At 36.6% G+C, this 17655-nt stretch overlaps 2 protein-coding genes across 2 annotated transcripts in view; one reads left to right on the top strand and one right to left on the bottom strand.

The window, feature by feature from the left end:
- The window catches only part of tut4 (terminal uridylyl transferase 4), a 30086-nt gene extending 16316 nt beyond the window's left edge, over window positions 1-13770 (bottom strand). The window contains exons 1-15 of the mRNA XM_048179110.1: window positions 13566-13770; window positions 9574-10051; window positions 7997-8136; window positions 7499-7615; window positions 7081-7258; window positions 4743-4831; window positions 4588-4639; window positions 4254-4323; window positions 4009-4135; window positions 3807-3926; window positions 3395-3580; window positions 2416-2590; window positions 1667-2184; window positions 312-462; window positions 117-203 (exon numbers count right to left, since the gene is read on the bottom strand). Of these exons, the coding sequence (XP_048035067.1) occupies window positions 117-203; window positions 312-462; window positions 1667-2184; window positions 2416-2590; window positions 3395-3580; window positions 3807-3926; window positions 4009-4135; window positions 4254-4323; window positions 4588-4639; window positions 4743-4831; window positions 7081-7258; window positions 7499-7615; window positions 7997-8136; window positions 9574-9988 (2425 nt within the window). The 5' untranslated portion in view covers window positions 9989-10051; window positions 13566-13770. The remainder of the gene's footprint in view (window positions 1-116; window positions 204-311; window positions 463-1666; window positions 2185-2415; window positions 2591-3394; window positions 3581-3806; window positions 3927-4008; window positions 4136-4253; window positions 4324-4587; window positions 4640-4742; window positions 4832-7080; window positions 7259-7498; window positions 7616-7996; window positions 8137-9573; window positions 10052-13565) is intronic.
- Window positions 13771-16139: 2369 nt separating this feature from the next.
- Window positions 16140-17655, top strand: part of gpx7 (glutathione peroxidase 7) — a 13609-nt gene continuing 12093 nt past the window's right edge. Inside the window, exon 1 of the mRNA XM_048179032.1 lies at window positions 16140-16377. Coding sequence (XP_048034989.1) covers window positions 16243-16377 — 135 coding nt within the window. The 5' untranslated portion in view covers window positions 16140-16242. The remainder of the gene's footprint in view (window positions 16378-17655) is intronic.

Raw genomic sequence — 17655 nt, 5'->3', positions numbered from 1 at the left:
AATACCCTGAAAACGTGAAAAGGGTCCACTTTATTTTAGTTAATAAAACTATTTTGCTACTGCACATTTTTTTTGTGATAACTCTGTTGTGCTTTCATATGCATATGCATTCGCACCATTGTACTCTTTTCTAATGAAGTGCTCCAGACTGGCTAGAATCTGCTCCCGCTTCTGCTGCTCTCCGAGAGTTGGCGACAACTCATCTGCAAACACAAAAAAATTACATTTGAACCTACAGCACAAATGCACCAAATCTACTGGTGCGTTGGATATTAAATACAGATGATGGTGAAGTATGGTTTGGCGCTCACGGTAACACAGCATGCAGAGTCCGTCCAGGATTTCTCTGAAGCGCTCGGTCATGGGCGGCAGAGGATTCAGCTCGATCTTCTTGAAGTCTTCAGGGCAATCGTCTTTAAGGTGGCCATCTCGCTTGCAGATGCTGCACACGACCGTTGGCGGCTGCATAGAAAAAACACCAACAAACACTAAATTTCTGGATCACAGCATCAAATAATTTACCATATATACATGCAATGAACGTGAGCCATACTGATTTTATTTACTGTATCCTCTGGTGCTCTTTGGTCATTTTAAACAAAAGTTTTTTAGAATTTTTTACTTCATTGGAAAGGTACGAAACTTGGTAAAAATTTTAGCACTTGCTATGTGAAAAAGAAAAAAAAAATCATGTACTTAGTCCATATATATATATATATATATATATATATATATATATATATATATATATATATATTATAAAAAGTCCTGAAATAATCACACTTGTGCTTCTCGCGGATCAAAAATGTCCACATTGGAAAAAAAATTGGAAACAAATTTCATCTAGTGGAAATGTTTGGTACTGCGGCCAAACAAAATCTTACTGAAAGCTCATTTTTTGAGATATCAAGCTCGAAGTTGGAACACAACAAGTTTAGATTTATGGCTTTGATTTTCTTGCAAATATGAAAATATATTTCATATTAACAATAAATGTAAAAATTCTGTAACTAAGTTTAAGTTAACTTTTTTTCACTTCAGCAATACTTTGCCAAGTGTCATGTCTGAAAAGAGATCAAAATTAAGCTATAGAGCATTCAAAATGTATGACAGTTTAAGTTGGAAATTGCTCAAAAAGTGAATAAATGGATTATAACTACAGTGTAAATACAATTTAATACCATAAAATCCCCTAAAAAAACCCAAAATATTAAATTAAAAAATTATTAAACTAAAATATAGTACATTGCTTTCATTGAAATAAAACAAAATTGGTCATTTTTCATGACACGCGAAGAACACCAGAGGGTTAAATAAATGCAGCCTTTGCGAGCATAAGAGACTTCTTTCAAAAACATTTTAAAAAACCCAAACTTTCTCATGCGAAAATACGGTTTCTTAAAATTCAGACCATTTTGAGAGCCAACAACAAACTCATAATAATAATTTGATTCAGTGACTCTGAAGCTGGTTTAACTCCACACAAGATCAATTTCAAATTGATTTTTAAGCTAAACGTAACTATAACTATGTATATTCACTTATAGACTTTTAGACATTTCAACACCTGGAAAACAAGATTTCCAAAATTCCCTGTTACTTCCAGTTTCCCAGAGGTTTGCATGGTCAGGCACCGCACAAATATTCTTTTATCCCGTGCAATTACCTTTCCTCCCGTGAAGATCATCCTGTCAAAGATGTAGTGCATGTCTTCTGGAGCAATACTGTCCTGTTCCTCCATCTCTTGATCTTTATCATCCTCCTCCTCCTCCTCATCATCGCTGTCCATCAGCAGGCCGTTCAGGATGGAAGGAGACACAGCTGTGGCTTCACATCCGGCATTCATCCCACCATCACTCACCAGGAGCTCGGTGAACCCTGCTCTCAGCCTCTCCTCTTCCTCTATATCCCTCTCTTCCTCATCATCACTGCTGTCTCCGTCCTCCTCGCCGCTCCTCCGCTCCTCCCGGTTCTTTCGTTCCAGGCTGTCGTCACGGCCATGCGAGAGCGCTCTGCCGTGGCGCCGGGATTTCTTCATCAGTAAGCCGCGGCTGATGTTCGCTCCGTTCCTGCTCTGAGGACAGGCGAAGTACTTGTAGGCCATGCGGAAACGCTCCTGGATGTACTCAAACACCATCTGACTGTTCAGACTGCGAGCCACGTTCCTCTTCAACGCAAACGGATCTGGAACATCCAACATCTGATCATTTAAAAGCGCTTTCATGCTGCAGCTGTTGCTCATTTTCATATGCATCGTAATGTGACAAACATAAAGTGCACTTAAATATATAAGTAATAGTAAAATACTGCGGCAGTTTGCACATCAGCTTGCTGAAAAGATGCTCAGCAACTCATCTGCAACAGGCATATCTGTGGCTATAATACTTTTTCGCCACACTAAATCTCTCCGCTCACCCTCAATGGCGAGTCTGCGGCGAGGCCAGTGCTTGAGCTCTCGCGGCAGCAGCTCTCTCAGACGGATGCTGATGATGTGCTCCTCCAGCGCAAACTCCAGCGTGTAAAAGCGCAGGAGCTCCAGCCACAGCTGCCCCAGAGACGCGCTCACCGTTTCCTCCAGCATCAGACGGGACTGCAAACATAAACAATCGTTACTAATACAGTTTTTAATTTACAAACGCTACAATTGATTTCTCAATACTTCAGTGACTTTTTCAAAACAACAACAGTAGTCTTGCAATGGAAACGCTGCTTTATTCTCAAAATAATTATGCAATATTCTAATTTTATGCCTAAGTTAAATTTGCAGCTATTGCTTAGTTTGGCACAAAATGCATTCAATAATAACTTCTTTCAAACAACAAATTGCTTTCTCACTCACACAACCACCGCCAAAACTGCCAATTTGCACGTTTACATGCTTCTTTCAAAACTGTTAAACTTAAAGGTGCCCTAGAACTTCTTTTTAAAAGATGTAATATAAGTCTAAGGTGTCCCCTGAATGTGTCTGTGAAGTTTCAGCTCAAAATATCCCATAGATTTTTTTTTATTCATTTTTTTAACTGCCTATTTTGGGGCATCATTAACTATGCACCGATATATTGGTTGCGGCCCCTTTAATTCTCATGCTCCCAGGCCCCTGGAGCTCGCGTTTGCCTTGAACAGCATAAACACAGTTCACACAGCTAATATAACCCTCAAAATGGATCTTTACGAGATGTTCATCATGCATGCTGACATGCATAGTAGTTATAGGGCATTTTGAATGTGAAAATAACTGCTGTGCCAAGCTGAATGTTGGTTAGGAGAACTGTGTGAAGAGTTTTTTTTTTTTTTTTTAAAGTGACCTAAGTGTTGAGAAACATGTCCTAGCGATTGTAAAATACTTTCCTTAGGGTTTCTTTAATAAAATCATGCATATTGGTGAAACGCTCACCTTGCCCTTAATGTATTCGACCTTCTTCTCTTTCTTCTCCGTGTGGGTTTTGGGTTCAGGTTTGGCTTTGCCGTCCATGCGGCCCTCGCCAGCAGGAGCGGGTCTGTGCTCCCAACCCACGAATGTGCCCGACTCCATCCCCGTCAGGTGAAACTCATCCACACGCTTCACATCAAAGCCTTTGATCTGACCAGAACCACACAACCAGAATATATATATTATATATATATATATATATATATATATAGACCTTAGAACGTTCGTCAACCAATCAGATTCAAGCATTCAACAGCCCCGTAAAATAAATATATATTGATAAAGAACTAGTCAAAAGTATGTTCAACTCACACACACATCAAGAATATAGTTATTATTTATTTCCTTCCAGGTTTACTAAAACATCAGCTCTTACCCAATGTCCTAGATAAACGGGCAGGACGGGCTTTGCTCTCTGTTGAAGGAAGAATATGACCATCAGAGACAGCGAGTAGGATGGGATTCCTCCCTCCGCCTGACAGTCGATGTGGCACAGCTACAAAAATAAACACAATCTTGTTAGACCTTGGCGAGAAACGGCCACAGTAATCATGGGAAAGTGTGACAGGGAGTCATACATTGGCCCAGTAACGGAAGGCCAGCACCAGAGGCACAAGCCTTGGCTCCAGTCTGGCCAGAGCCGCAAGGTGATTGGTGGTGAGGCACGCAACATCATTTCCTGCGCTCACTTTGCACATTAACCCACTGCAGAGACAACAAACAGCTCATATGACAGACTACTTTTATTGTATTCAACCTGTTAATTCTTTGTGTGCAGTAACTATTTATAGCATCTCGGTTTTATAGCCCACATAAAACTGACCTCGCCACATCTCTGCAGAAAACAACAGGGACTTTGGCATGAAAATCAGACTCCACCTCGGCAAACTCCACTGGAAACAAAAGTGAAACCAGAGTTAATCTTGGCTCTCGAAACTCAAGTCTTGAGCATTCATGAACTTTCAGCTGTTCAATAGACAAGCGAAGCACATTTATGAGTACAGGATCTGTCAAACGTCAGGACACACTTGACTGAATTTGCGTCTCATAAAATCTTTAAAATCTTCTGATCTAAAAGCTTAAATTACCGAAATGAGTTTTGCAAACACAAATAATGTAAAATATAGGCAAAATATGAAAATGAATGGGAAACCCACCGCTGTTCTTTAAGATCTCCAGCACCTGGATCAGCACATCAGGTTGAGTCATCTGCACAACAGACATGTGTTAAATAACAACAGTAAAACGGTTATGAACACAGTAAAATGAATCGTCACATATCCACAGAAGCAGCTTGTCTGATCATACTCACAGTTGAGGGGTAAGAGACGTCGATGTTAATGTCACTCGTTTTAAAGGCGAAGCGGGTGAAGCAGGAGCCGTAAAGACGGAGAGAGCACGCTATGAAGAAAAAAGGATGGGAGAAGTCATTCATACATTCACCATATTGAGAAAAACACTCTCCTGCTCTTTTTTATGAAGTACACTACCATTCAAATGTTTGGGGTTGGTAAGATTTCAAAATGTTTCTTCTGATCACCAAGAACGCATTTAATTGGTCAAAAATACAGTAAAAACAGTAATATTGTGAAATATTCAAAATAACTGTTTTCTATGTGAATATATTATAAAATGTAATTTATTCTTGTGATCAAAGCTGAATTTTCAGCATCATTACTCCAGTCTTCAGTGTCACATGATCCTTCAGAAATCATTCTGATATGATGATTTGCTGCTCAAGAAACATTTCTGATTATTATCAATGTTTAATATCAAATGTTCATATTTTTGTGGAAACTTAAAGGTAACAATGTGTTAACTAACATGAAATAATATAAGTCCACTTATGGACAATAATTAAAGGCACAATATGTAAAATTTTTGGATTAAAATATTCAAAAACCAGTAGAACAATGTTATATATTTTGTTGACTTGTGTACTTACATTATCCCAGATGTTTTCAAGAATGTTTAAATCCAGAGAAATAAGTAATTTTAACCAGGACACGGACCGTGTTAGTGCGTCGCCTATCAATGACATCATACCTGTGTTATCCTCGGTTTCCAGTTTTATTTTGTAGAAATCATGGAAACACCAAAAACGCTTTAATATATTGTGTTTTATTTGACAGGTGAGCGACTGTTTGAATACATTCATTGACAGAAATCTAATCATGTTATATAGCTCAACGCATTAAGCCTTAAAGGTGCCGTAGAACGTCTTTTTAAAAGATGTAATATAAGTCTAAGGTGTCCCCTGAGTGTGTCTGTGAAGCTTCAGCTCAAAATACCCCATAGATTTTTTTTTTTTATTCATTTTTTTAATTGCCTATTTTGGGGCATCATTAATTATGCGCCGATTTAGGCTGTGGCCCCTTTAAATCTCGTGCTCCCCGCTCCCGGAGCTCGCGCTTGCCTTAACCAGCATAAACAAAGTTCACACAGCTAATATAACCCTCAAAATGGATCTTTACAAAGTGTTCATCATGCAGCATGTCTAATCGCGTAAGTGTGGTATTTATTTGGATGTTTACATTAGCTCCGTGGCTAACGGCTAATGCTACACTGTTGGAGAGATTTATAAAGAATGAAGTTGTGTTTTTGAATTATACAGACTGCAAGTGTTTAATAATGAAAATAACGACAGTCTTGTCTCTGTGAATATAGTAATAAACGATGGTAACTTTAACCACATTTAACAGTACATTAGCAACATACTAACGAAACATTTAGAAAGGCAATTTACAAATATCACTAAAAATATCGTGATATCATGAATCATGTCAGTTATTATCGCATTTTTCCCTATTGTTCTTGCTTGCTTACCTAGTCTGATGATTCAGCTGTGCACAGATCCAGACGTCCTGCCCTTGTGTAATGCCTTGAACATGGGCTGGCATATGCTAATATTGGGGGCGTACATATTAATGGTCCCGACTGTTACGTAACAGTCGGTGTTATGTTGAGATTCGCCTGTTCTTCGGAGGTCTTTTAAACAAATGAGATTTATATAAGAAGAAGGAAACAATGGAGTTTGAGACTCACTGTATGTCATTTCCATGTACTGAACTCTTGTTATTCAACTATGCCGAGGTAAATTCAATTTTTAATTCTAGGCCACCTTTAATGTTTAACTCTCATTTTCTTGATTTACTGCAAGTACCATGTTTTACCATGCCTAATATTGATCTAGCTTACTGCAGTTACAAGAGTTGTATAGCAGCCGCTAAGCAAACGCACAGAGTAGCACTATAACAACTTTCAACACACAAATGTATCTAATATAATAAACAGCGCTGCGTTACCCCACATACGAATGACCGGAAGAAGCGGAAGTGGCGACTGTGACATAATAAAAGCTCCACTGCTCTCGAGCCGTGTGTCGCGCTCGTCTCTCATTAGCAGTCGCTCCAACGGCTTTCAGTCACACCCTGCTTCATATTACAGTAATGTTAATAAATCTTTAATACATTAGCTCATCCATGAATATGATTTCTGCCCGAGTCCCGTCGGATTCTCATGATTCCGTGAAATCAAGGCGTCATCAAGCTACGGCTTTGTTTTGAATAAGCGACCTCTAGTGGTGAAAATTACATAATGTGCCTTTAACAGAATAAATTTAATACATGTGGGCAGGGAAAGCTGTGTACCTGTGAGTTGTTTACGTATAATAACCTCCATCCGGAGCACCACGGCTTGTCTCAATGCAAAGTCTTCCTCTGAGATGCCGTGCACCTCTGCTGCCTCCAGCACGGCGGAGTCTAGCGCCCTCAATTGGGCCGGAGAGGGAAGAGGAAGCGCTCTCAACTCATTTTCCTCCTGCTTTTCCTGCAAAATACACATAAACAAAAGGATAAACAAAAAATCAGAATGAGTCAAAGTTGATAAAAAATATTCATTATTTAGCCATAATATCTTCGGTGCTGGTGATTTGAAAGTGATGAATTCAGAGACACATCTTCTCTGACAGGGTTTTAGTGGGTTTTCAGTGCTTACTACCAGTCCAACAGAAACTAGCACATCAAAACCCTCTCTAATTATTATATAGACCACAGGAAAAAAGCTCACCATGATGTTCTTCTTGTGACGTTTCTCTTTAATGTGCTTGTGAGCACCCTGGATATTCTCCACGTGGACTGAACACAGTTTGCATAGATACTGGAAATTCGGGTACTCCGGAGACGGCTGTGGGAATACACAACGACGGAGAAACAAATCACATCATGCAACATCAATTCACACATCTGAGTGCTTTACAGACATGCAAACAGGAGAAATCAACAGGGACTTAACGACTCTTTGACGTGCTCAGGTTGTTTCAGTTTCAATTAACGACCTGCTATTGACTGTCATTCAAAAGTAAAATCAGTCGTGAATGTGAACGCATCAGTTAAATGCATGAAGTGATTCTATCACACTAGTTTCATGTAGGGCTGCATGATTAATCAAAATAAAATGCAATGAGATAATTTAAGCAGCTCATGATTTGGTGTTTGCAGCGTCTCAGTTCACAGTAAATACTATTATTTCATAGCCATATATTTTGTGTGCATGAATGTGCCTCACCTTGAGCAGCCGGTGGATGTAGTCTCTCTGCAGCCTCTCCTCCGCCTGTTTGAGTCCCAGCTGTTGGTCAGAGGTCAGGTTTCCCACCTCCACGACCTCTGCTGCGACTTCAACCCTCTGTCTGCCTGAGATCTCCACACCTGAGATTTAAAGGAACAGACAGCAAAAACAACCCACAGTAAATAATAGTAATAATATTTGACTAACCGTTAGTCGAATAGAAGAGGCTTAGTTGACCAAAAAATGTTATTAGTCGGTTAGTCGCAGAAACAAAAACCTTGTGGCGAAGTCACAGGACAGACCATTAACGGCGGGTGCTTGTGGGAATTACAGTATGTCGGGCAGGAAATCCAAACGTTCGCCGATCTCAAATATGGCTGAATATGGCTTGAAACAGTAATAGCAACTTCACATGGCTGCTCGCTCTAATGTTAATCTAGATAAATGTGTGCTATTATTAGGCGCATATCCAAGTGTTTGTGGGGAGAGCACGCTTACAGCATGCTGATAACAGCAGAAACAACTTAAAATACTCTGTCATTTTTGTCAAACAGGTAAGAGTAATACACCATTAGAAACTGAAAAGGGTCTACTTTCATTTGTGTAAACTCACAATAACAAGATAATGTTGTGCCTTTGTAAAATAAAGAAGACAAACAGGATGCGCTTCCTGCCGTCTTGGTCTCTGTGAACTTGAGCGTGTCACAAAAATTAACCGAAACTCAGTGTATACTTGCCTCAACCAATTGTCAACCAAAATAAATATTCTCAAGATTATGTATAATCCGTATGAAATGTGCATATAGGCACGTCCACTACTGCAGAGATGACGAGTCAGCATCTCTGCAGCCAAAAACACAGAAAACATTATCAGTAAATTATTAAAATGTTTAGACAGTCTCCTTGCTGCTACGACACATTCATAATTATTACTTTTGCCGGTGCAAACTTTATGTGTGCGCTTGAGCGCTGATTAGGCTATGTATTATATATTGGCAATTAAAGGCTCATTATTATGATTTATATGGCTTATTAATATACATTTGCGATTAGTAAACTAATCGCTTAAATGAATGACTAATAGTAGAAAAATCTTTAGTCGAGGGCAGTCCTAGTAAATACACCTATACTCGTACAGAGAACACGTTAACAGATAATAAACACTTTCTGTTTTCATGTCTTTAGTGAATAAATATTTTTTGGAAATAATTGTTCTTTTAATTTCATGTGTCTAATTTGACACTATTAAATTGATTAAATAAAAATAGATTAAAATAGATTTCAAAAGTTTGAGGGCTGTATGTTTTTTTGTTATATATTAAATAATACTTGTTTAGCAAGGGTGAATTAAGGTGACAAAAGTTACTGGTGTAATGATGCTGAAAATTCACAGGAAATAATTACATTTTAAGATATATTCAAATAGAAAACAGTTACTTTATATTGTAATACTATTTCACAATATTACTGTATTTTTACCGACCCCAAACGTATGAACGGTAGTGTTGGGTCACTCCAGCAAATAAAAAAACCCTAAATAAACTCAAAAAGAATCATTACTGGTGTTTTTTTCTCACCAGGTATCTTCTCTGTAGCTGCGATGGTGTTGTTGTGTGTTGAGCTCTCCTCTCCTGTGCTGGTCAGCAGTGTTGCTCCCCCATCCTTGGCTGGTCCACTGTTTCGGACCGGAGTTTTCTTCTCCTGTGGCTGCTGGCGGGCCTCACTGGGCTGGGGCTTCCCTCTCCCCCTCTCGCCAGAATTAGTTCTGCCCGTCAGCCTGCGGGTTTTGCCCTTACCCTGCTCCTGAGGGCTGCCGGTGCACGTCCTGCCACAGCTATGGCCGCCCTGGATCTCCTCTTTCACCCTGGGGACGCCGTCTTTGCATCGGCTGGTGACTTTCATGCTCTCCCTTTGGGGTTTGGAGGACGGCGCCTTGCCCACACTCGAGCGAGAAGGTTTGACCACCTTCACGGGGCTTTTGGGGTCCTCCATGCCACTCCACTTCTCTCCGGACGAGACTGAAGAAAAGCCCAAAGGGCTCTGGGTTGAAGGTTTCTGGAATGGAATCATGACAGAATCAGATTGTGGGAATCCAGAAATGTTTGTGCATAGAAAGTTTGTTGAAATCTGGAAGACTTTTTTGATTGGGATGGGAATACTAGCATAGTACATAATAAATACTAACGAATACCCACTTTTTTAAAAACTAGTAAGTCAACCAATATACATTATTCCACAATGAATTTGTTTGAAATGTTTTTTGTGCTACATTTTGTAAGTTAAAATCAACAAGTGGAAACAAGTCATGATTCTGGAGCACATTCAATTATGGGATATATTTGTAATGGCATACTAGCTTATTATTTGTAATTTATAATATTCCATGCATATGTATGCGCCATTGTCACATGACCTAATGTTGCATGTAATCATCTTGAAATTAAAATCTTTCATTTTGTGCAAAAACATTAAAATTTGGCCGTGTGATGAAGTAAAGAATATCAAATAATTGCATCTGATGTTATGGTAACACTTTTGTATAGGGAACAATTCTCACTTTTAACTGGTTGCTTATTTTCTTGCATATTGGCTGTTTATTAGTACTTAGAGCACATATTAATGCCTTATTCTACATCCCTTAATTCTACTCAATACCTAAACGTAAACACTACAACAACTACCTTACTAACTATTAATAAGCAGTAAATTAAGAGTTTATTGAGGCAAAAGTTGTAGAATATGTGTTCCCCATACCAAAGCGTTACCAATGTTATTTCTGGTTTACTTATGACACTAAGTCAAGTCTAACACATTTTTGAACATATTATTACACACACGTTATGTTTATAGTAGGCTATGGATTTCATGCACACTAAAAACTCAACCCTTAAAGGGACAGTTCACCCAAAAAATGCTCACCCTCAAGTTGTTCCAAACCTGTATGAATTTTCTTGTGAACACAAAATAAGATATTTTGAGAAATGTTAGTTATCAAACAGTTGACGGTTGCCATTGACTTCCATAGAAGGAAGGAAAAAAAATACTATGGAAGTCCCAACAATCTTCAAAATATCTAATTTTGTGTTCAGCAGAAGAAAATTCATACATGTTTGGAACAACTTGTACTCTATATTTAGTTAATAATTTCCTACATATCCTTCACTCCACTTCAATGGTTTATACAGCATTATATTTGATATATTATACAGTAATATATAAATTATATGGCTCCAGGGGGTTAATAAAGGCCTTCTGAAGTGAAGCGATTGGCTTTTGTAAGAAAAATATTCATATTTAAAACGCATCGCTTCGCTTCAGAAGGCCTTTGGACCCTGGAGCCGTATGGATTATTTTTATGATGGATGGACGCATTTTTTTGGGCTTCAAAATCTCGGCCCTCATTCACTCCCATTATAAAGCTTGGAAGAGCCAGGATAATTTTAAATATATCTCTGATTGTGTTCATCTGAATGAAGATAGTCATATACACCTAGGATAGCTTGAGGGTGAGTAAATCATTGGATAATTTTCATTTTTGGGTGAACTATCCCTTTAAACTCTGACATGATACTGAAGTCATGGTTTGATGTTGCATGATCGTTTCCTCCTTTATCTGTTGCTGGTTTGAGTGGCACATGCACATTCATTCCAATGAGACTCAATTATAGTAAAGACAAACAGTTTTGCATATTTTTATATTTTAGAAAACTGAATAGTCTGGAAACACAAACATTTTTCTATACTTATCCAGACCTGGTAATTACTCAAATCAAATTCCAAACTTTTCCATATCTCGCGTAAGAACTCTGCAAAACATGTAAATTTGACAAGAACATTCTTGGTCTCAACATCCCAACTCAAGACCTTCAAATGCAAAGAATAAAAAAATACAAAACATTCTCGCACAAGAGCTGTAAATCTCCTGTCCCGCTAAACATACACGTTTAATACAACATGAATGTATGCATTACAGATATGATATGAATATAAGAATACAGACAAGAAATGTAATCATATGCATGCTTCATATTCAAACTGAGCACAACATAATATATACTGCAGAAAGAGCAGTATACTTAGACCATGTCACAACAGAACAATAATCTGCTAATTAAACAGTATTACATGTATGCATGCTTTAATCTAAATTGCATTCAAGCATTTATCAGTTCATGCATCGAACCCAAGCTCTACTGTTTGAGTTACAGAAACGTAGTGTATACTGTATACAGCCTACTATTTAAAAAAAAAAAGAAAAAGAAAAGAAAATAACAGGAACTATTGCACAATACGCATTTCAGACAGTAGTATCCCATATCGAGCATGCTTAATTCAGTGAGTCCAGTTATTATCTTGGAAATCAAAATGGTTATTATTTTACACTATCAATCCAATTTTCTGTAAATGCAATTGACCCTTCGCCAAGAGTTTGATTGACAAGCGATCTAGCCAAATATAACGCCGAATCCGCCATTTTGTCCGACAAAGCAGTCAGGAGTTAGCAGATTAACCTCGGTGGACTTGAACTTGAAAAATGGTGTGAACCAACATCTTTCCGCGTTTGAAACAACATTCCTTCTGATGTTCATTCATGTTTATTTGATGCTATAAATTAACCAGTAGGAAGAGATGATTGGTTCACGAGCCGCTTGAACTGAGGCGCTACAACGATCTGTCACGACACATTAAAGAGCCACAAAACGGTTTTTATTGTTTGTTTTTTTTAAGAAATTAAAACTACACAATTTGAAAGCTGGGACTTTGTTTAATATCATAAGTGACCTGCTCTGTCTTGTCTGTCGACGTGTGGTCAGTGTCCTCTTTGCTCTGCGATGTATTTTTCGCTGCGTGTGGCGTGACAGCGCCATCGTTTGTCAGACAAAGCAACAGTAACTAAGGGGGGCGGGTCTTTGCGAAGCGTCAATTGATAGGCGACTCCTCACACGTCCCGGAGCCTTGGTAATAATTGCAATTTTCTCACGATTTACAAATAGTTGCAAACATTTGGGATGTTGTAAGTACTCAAGTGAACAAAATATATAACACTGGCCTGGTGGTTTTTGGATATTTTACTCCAAAAATATTACATATTGCACCTTTAAGGCATTAGACATCACATTTAAAAAAAATTATGCGAAGAATGTGTTGGCATCAGGTGCAAATATTCAATCCTTCACAAGTTTAATTACCTGTAGGCCTGAACTAACACAAAACTACAGTCATACACTGGAGTCCCAACATTAATCAAGAGACTATTTACATGTACCTGCCGTGATATTGTATCCTAAATGTCATTGCTTGAATCTGATTTCCTATTACCATAGTAAAAACACTCCATATAACCTTGCAGTGATCAAACACTAGCACTGCACCATTACCTGCATACTTACACCTAGAACACATTTACATGTCAGTAGTATACACTTAGAGTTGTGTATCATTCACCAAAGGTCTAATTTTATAGTAATTCCCCAAACTTTTGTCAATGTATTTAGACTTAGCTCGCGCGCTGCGCTACTAACGCCTCACGCACCTCTTCCTCACTTATGTGTTTACTTTTCTGCCTTACCTAGATTCACAAATGTGCGGTAGATCAGCAGTACATGCTGAGAACGATCATAAGGAGCGGTGACGGTTTGGCGTCGCGTTAAACGCCATGTATCCCGGCGCTGATGTTGTTGTTGTTGTTGTTTTCGGCCCTGCTCGAGACGGTGAGCGCACGCGCCATGTTAACTCTGCTCGCGCGCTGGATTGTGGGCCGCGTCAGTGCGGCAGGCGGAGAAACCGAAACCACACTGGAGACCGACGCGACGCTTCGACGCGTCATGTCGTCGATGTGACGCCTATAGGGGGCGCTCTGAGGCCCAAACAACTTGATTATTAAAACTCTAAAAGTAAGAAACCTTTCTTTTAGTGTTTCTCAGGCTCATTTGCATATTAAAATGATATGAAAATGTAAACAAAAAGAATAAAATCTGAATTATTATTATTATTATTATGTATACAGATTTATGTTTGAAGCTTATAGTTAAAATATTTCAAAACTAAATAGCATTATTATTAAATATTTGCTATTTTTATATTAATATATTTTGTATTATTGCTAGAATAGCATATATAGGCCTATACTTAATATAATAAACACTGCATTGAATAATACATCTATACCAAGCAAACAAAGTTTATTGTTGATTCTGAAAACATTGTAGTATGTTAAAAATACCTGGACTTTGGGGATAAATTTAGATTTAACTAGAGAAATGCATTAAATTGAAGACATTTACCATCTGCATTTTCATAGAATAAAATAATATTTTTAGGTATGCAAATAAGGTATAACTATAATAATAATAATAATAATAATAATAATTATTATTATTATATACGGAAGCAATTTTGTAGCTAAATAAATAGCTACAAGTAGTTAAATAATATATAATAAAAACTAATATACATTATTAGCAAATATTAATATTATTTAATTCAGGACTATTATTTTTCTCATTAATATAGCTGCTTTTTATATTTTTTTCTAGAATAACATATAGGCTATACTAGAAGTCTCCATAACATAATACATACATACAAAACAAAAAAAAATTAAAGGCTACTGTTAATATTTAAAAGTACGGAAGATTAAAAAAGTTTCCAAACTCTAAAATTAAACTCTGGACCATGGGGGAAATTTTGGATTTGTTTTTCTTAAATAGCCTATTAAATGTAATTAGAAAGAAAAAATGTGCTTTCTTAAAATAACATAATATTTTAAAATAGTTGCCTATTCAACAAACCCCAGTTATCCAACTTGTAGTACACTACTGGTCAAAAGTTTGGAAACATTACTATTTTTTATGTTTTTGAATGAAGTCTCTTATGTTCATTAAGGCTGCATTTATTTCATAATAAATAAAGAAAAAACAATAATATTGTGAAATATTATTACAATTTAAAATTACAGGAATAAATTATATTTTAAAGTATATTAAAATAGAAAACCATAATTTTAAATTGTAATAATTTTTCACAATTTTATTGTTTTTTCTGTATTTATTATGAAATAAATGCAGCCTTAAAGGATTAGTTCACTTTCAAATTAAAATTTTCTGATAATTTACTCACCCCCATGTTATCCAAGATGTTCATGTCTTTCTTTCTTCAGTCGAAAAGAAATTAAGGTTTTTGATGAAAACATTCCAGGATTATAATCCCTATAGTGGACTTTAATTGACTCCAAACGGTTGAAGGTCAAAATTACAGTTTCAGTGCAGCTTTAAAATGTTCTACGCCATACCAGACGAGGAATACGAGTCTTATCTAGAGAAACCAGCGCTCATTTTCTAAAAAAAATGAAAAATTTTATAAGTTTTAATCATAAATGCTCATCTTGAACTAGCTCTCTTCTTCTTCTCTATTAGAATTCCAGCAGTGTAGACACTGCTAAGTGTGTTACTGCCCTCCACAGGTCAAAGTTTGAACTAAATTGTCATATACAAGTATATAACAATTAGTTCAAACTTTAACCTTTGGAGGGCAGTAATACACTTAGCAGCGTCTACACTGCCGGAATTCTAATAGAGAAGAAGAAGAGAGCTAGTTCAAGATGAGCATTTATTGTTAAAACGTATAAAAGTTTATTTTTTTTGCTTTTTTGGGGGTTTTTTTTAGAAAATGAGTGATGGTTTCTCTAGATAAGACCCTTATTCCTCGTCTGTGATTGCTGTAAACTGTAATTTTGACCTTCAACCGTTTGGGCTCCATTGAAGTCCACTATAAGGAGAATAATCCTGGAATGTTTTCATCAAAAACCTTAATTTCTTTTCGACTAAATAAAGAAAGACATAAACATCTTGGATGACATGAGGGTGAGTAAATTATCAGGAAATTTTAATTTGAAAGTGAACTAATCCTGTAATGAGCATAAGAGACTTCGTTCAAAAACATTAAAAATAGTAATGTTTCCAAACTTTTGACTGGTAGTGTATGTCAAATCTTAAAATTGATAATAAATTTACCTTAATTATAAACGTAATTAACAAACTTTTATCATGCCGTATCTGAAAACATTTATGACGTTGTACGCTCGCTCACGTACAGAGGAATGCGGAAGCTTGTGATTGGTTGTTTCGGGCCGCGTCGCACGTCAATAAAGTTCAGCTCATTCCGCTCTAGGTCTGTCGAATTTCATTCCGTATCGGACCGTCCCGTTCACTCATCTGTCTGCTCCACATCAGAGGAATCACTGCATTATGGGGATGTTTCTAAGAGCACTAACTTTGCTGACTTTATCATGTCTGATTGAGGCCAAACAGAAAGACTTTTACACGTTTAAGGTGGTGAACAGCAGAGGGAGGTTAGTTTCTCTGGATAAATACAGAGGATCGGTGAGTCTCCAGAAATGAACTCTGATGCTGCAGACCTAAGATGCAACTAACGTGCATGTAAGAAAAGCCTTCAGTACTAACATTGCATCACAGTGTGGTTTTCTCCGTGCTTTAACACTGTTGTAGGATTTCCTCACTAATAACCACTAACCGGCAGTCTGGAGTTGATCTTCATTCATTCTGCCTGTCTACGTGGCAGCTCTCGCATCTCAGCTCCTTCTGAGGAGTTCAGCGGTGTGGTTTATGAATTTATCAATACTGGGTTACATTTCGAATAACTTTCAGTAATAATATTAACAGAAATGAATGCATTAAACAATTATCTAGAGATGAGTATTGCATCATGTACATTTAAATAGAACGAAAATTGATTGATTTTGAATTTACACGAACTGCTAATCAGTCCAGAATTATACATCAGGCCTTTATTGTTTGTTAACTTTGCGAACTTTATAAAGTATTTTAAGAGTAACAATTTACATGCGATAATTTATAGCATTATGGAAGGGGTCGTATTGCGCTTCACTGCTTTATTTTCTTTCTTGTTTTTTTTAAAAAACGCCATGTATTATGCATAAAATATTTGATTGTGTGGTTATAATTACTTATATTGTGGTTTTAAATAAAAATTAGTTTGCACAACTCATTTTGAGTCACTAGGTGTCGATGTTGAATAACTTTGAAAAGCTGTTCGTAAATCTTTTGAAACAGCCCTTTTATATTATATTATATTATATTATATTATATTATATTATATTATATTATATTATATTATATTATGTTATATTATATTATATTATATTATATTATAAAAAAGTAAGTAGGCTTAATATGACCTGGGCTAAGGCAATTAGGGCATACAAAGTTTCATTGTTAGTGTAAACAAATGGTTGATTCAGTTTTTAAAAATGAGTTTTAAAAAAATTCCATTTTATCATTTTGATATATATATATGTATATGTATGTATATGTATATGTGTATGTGTACATATATATATATATATATATATATATATATATATATATATATATATATATATACAGTACAGTCCAAAAGTTTGGAACCACTAAGATTTTTAATGTTTTTAAAAGAAGTTTCGTCTGCTCACCAAGGCTACATTTATTTAATTAAAAATACAGTAAAAAACAGTAATATTGTGAAATATTATTACAATTTAAAATAACTGTGTACTATTTAAATATATTTGACAAAGTAATTTATTCCTGTGATGCAAAGCTGAATTTTCAGCATCGTTACTCCAGTCTTCAGTGTCACAT

This window comes from Megalobrama amblycephala, linkage group LG24 (assembly GCF_018812025.1).
Source record: "Megalobrama amblycephala isolate DHTTF-2021 linkage group LG24, ASM1881202v1, whole genome shotgun sequence".
In the NCBI taxonomy this organism is placed as follows: domain Eukaryota; kingdom Metazoa; phylum Chordata; class Actinopteri; order Cypriniformes; family Xenocyprididae; genus Megalobrama; species Megalobrama amblycephala.
Note: the sequence above shows the minus strand (reverse complement) of the source record. Positions and strands in the feature narration are given on the sequence as shown.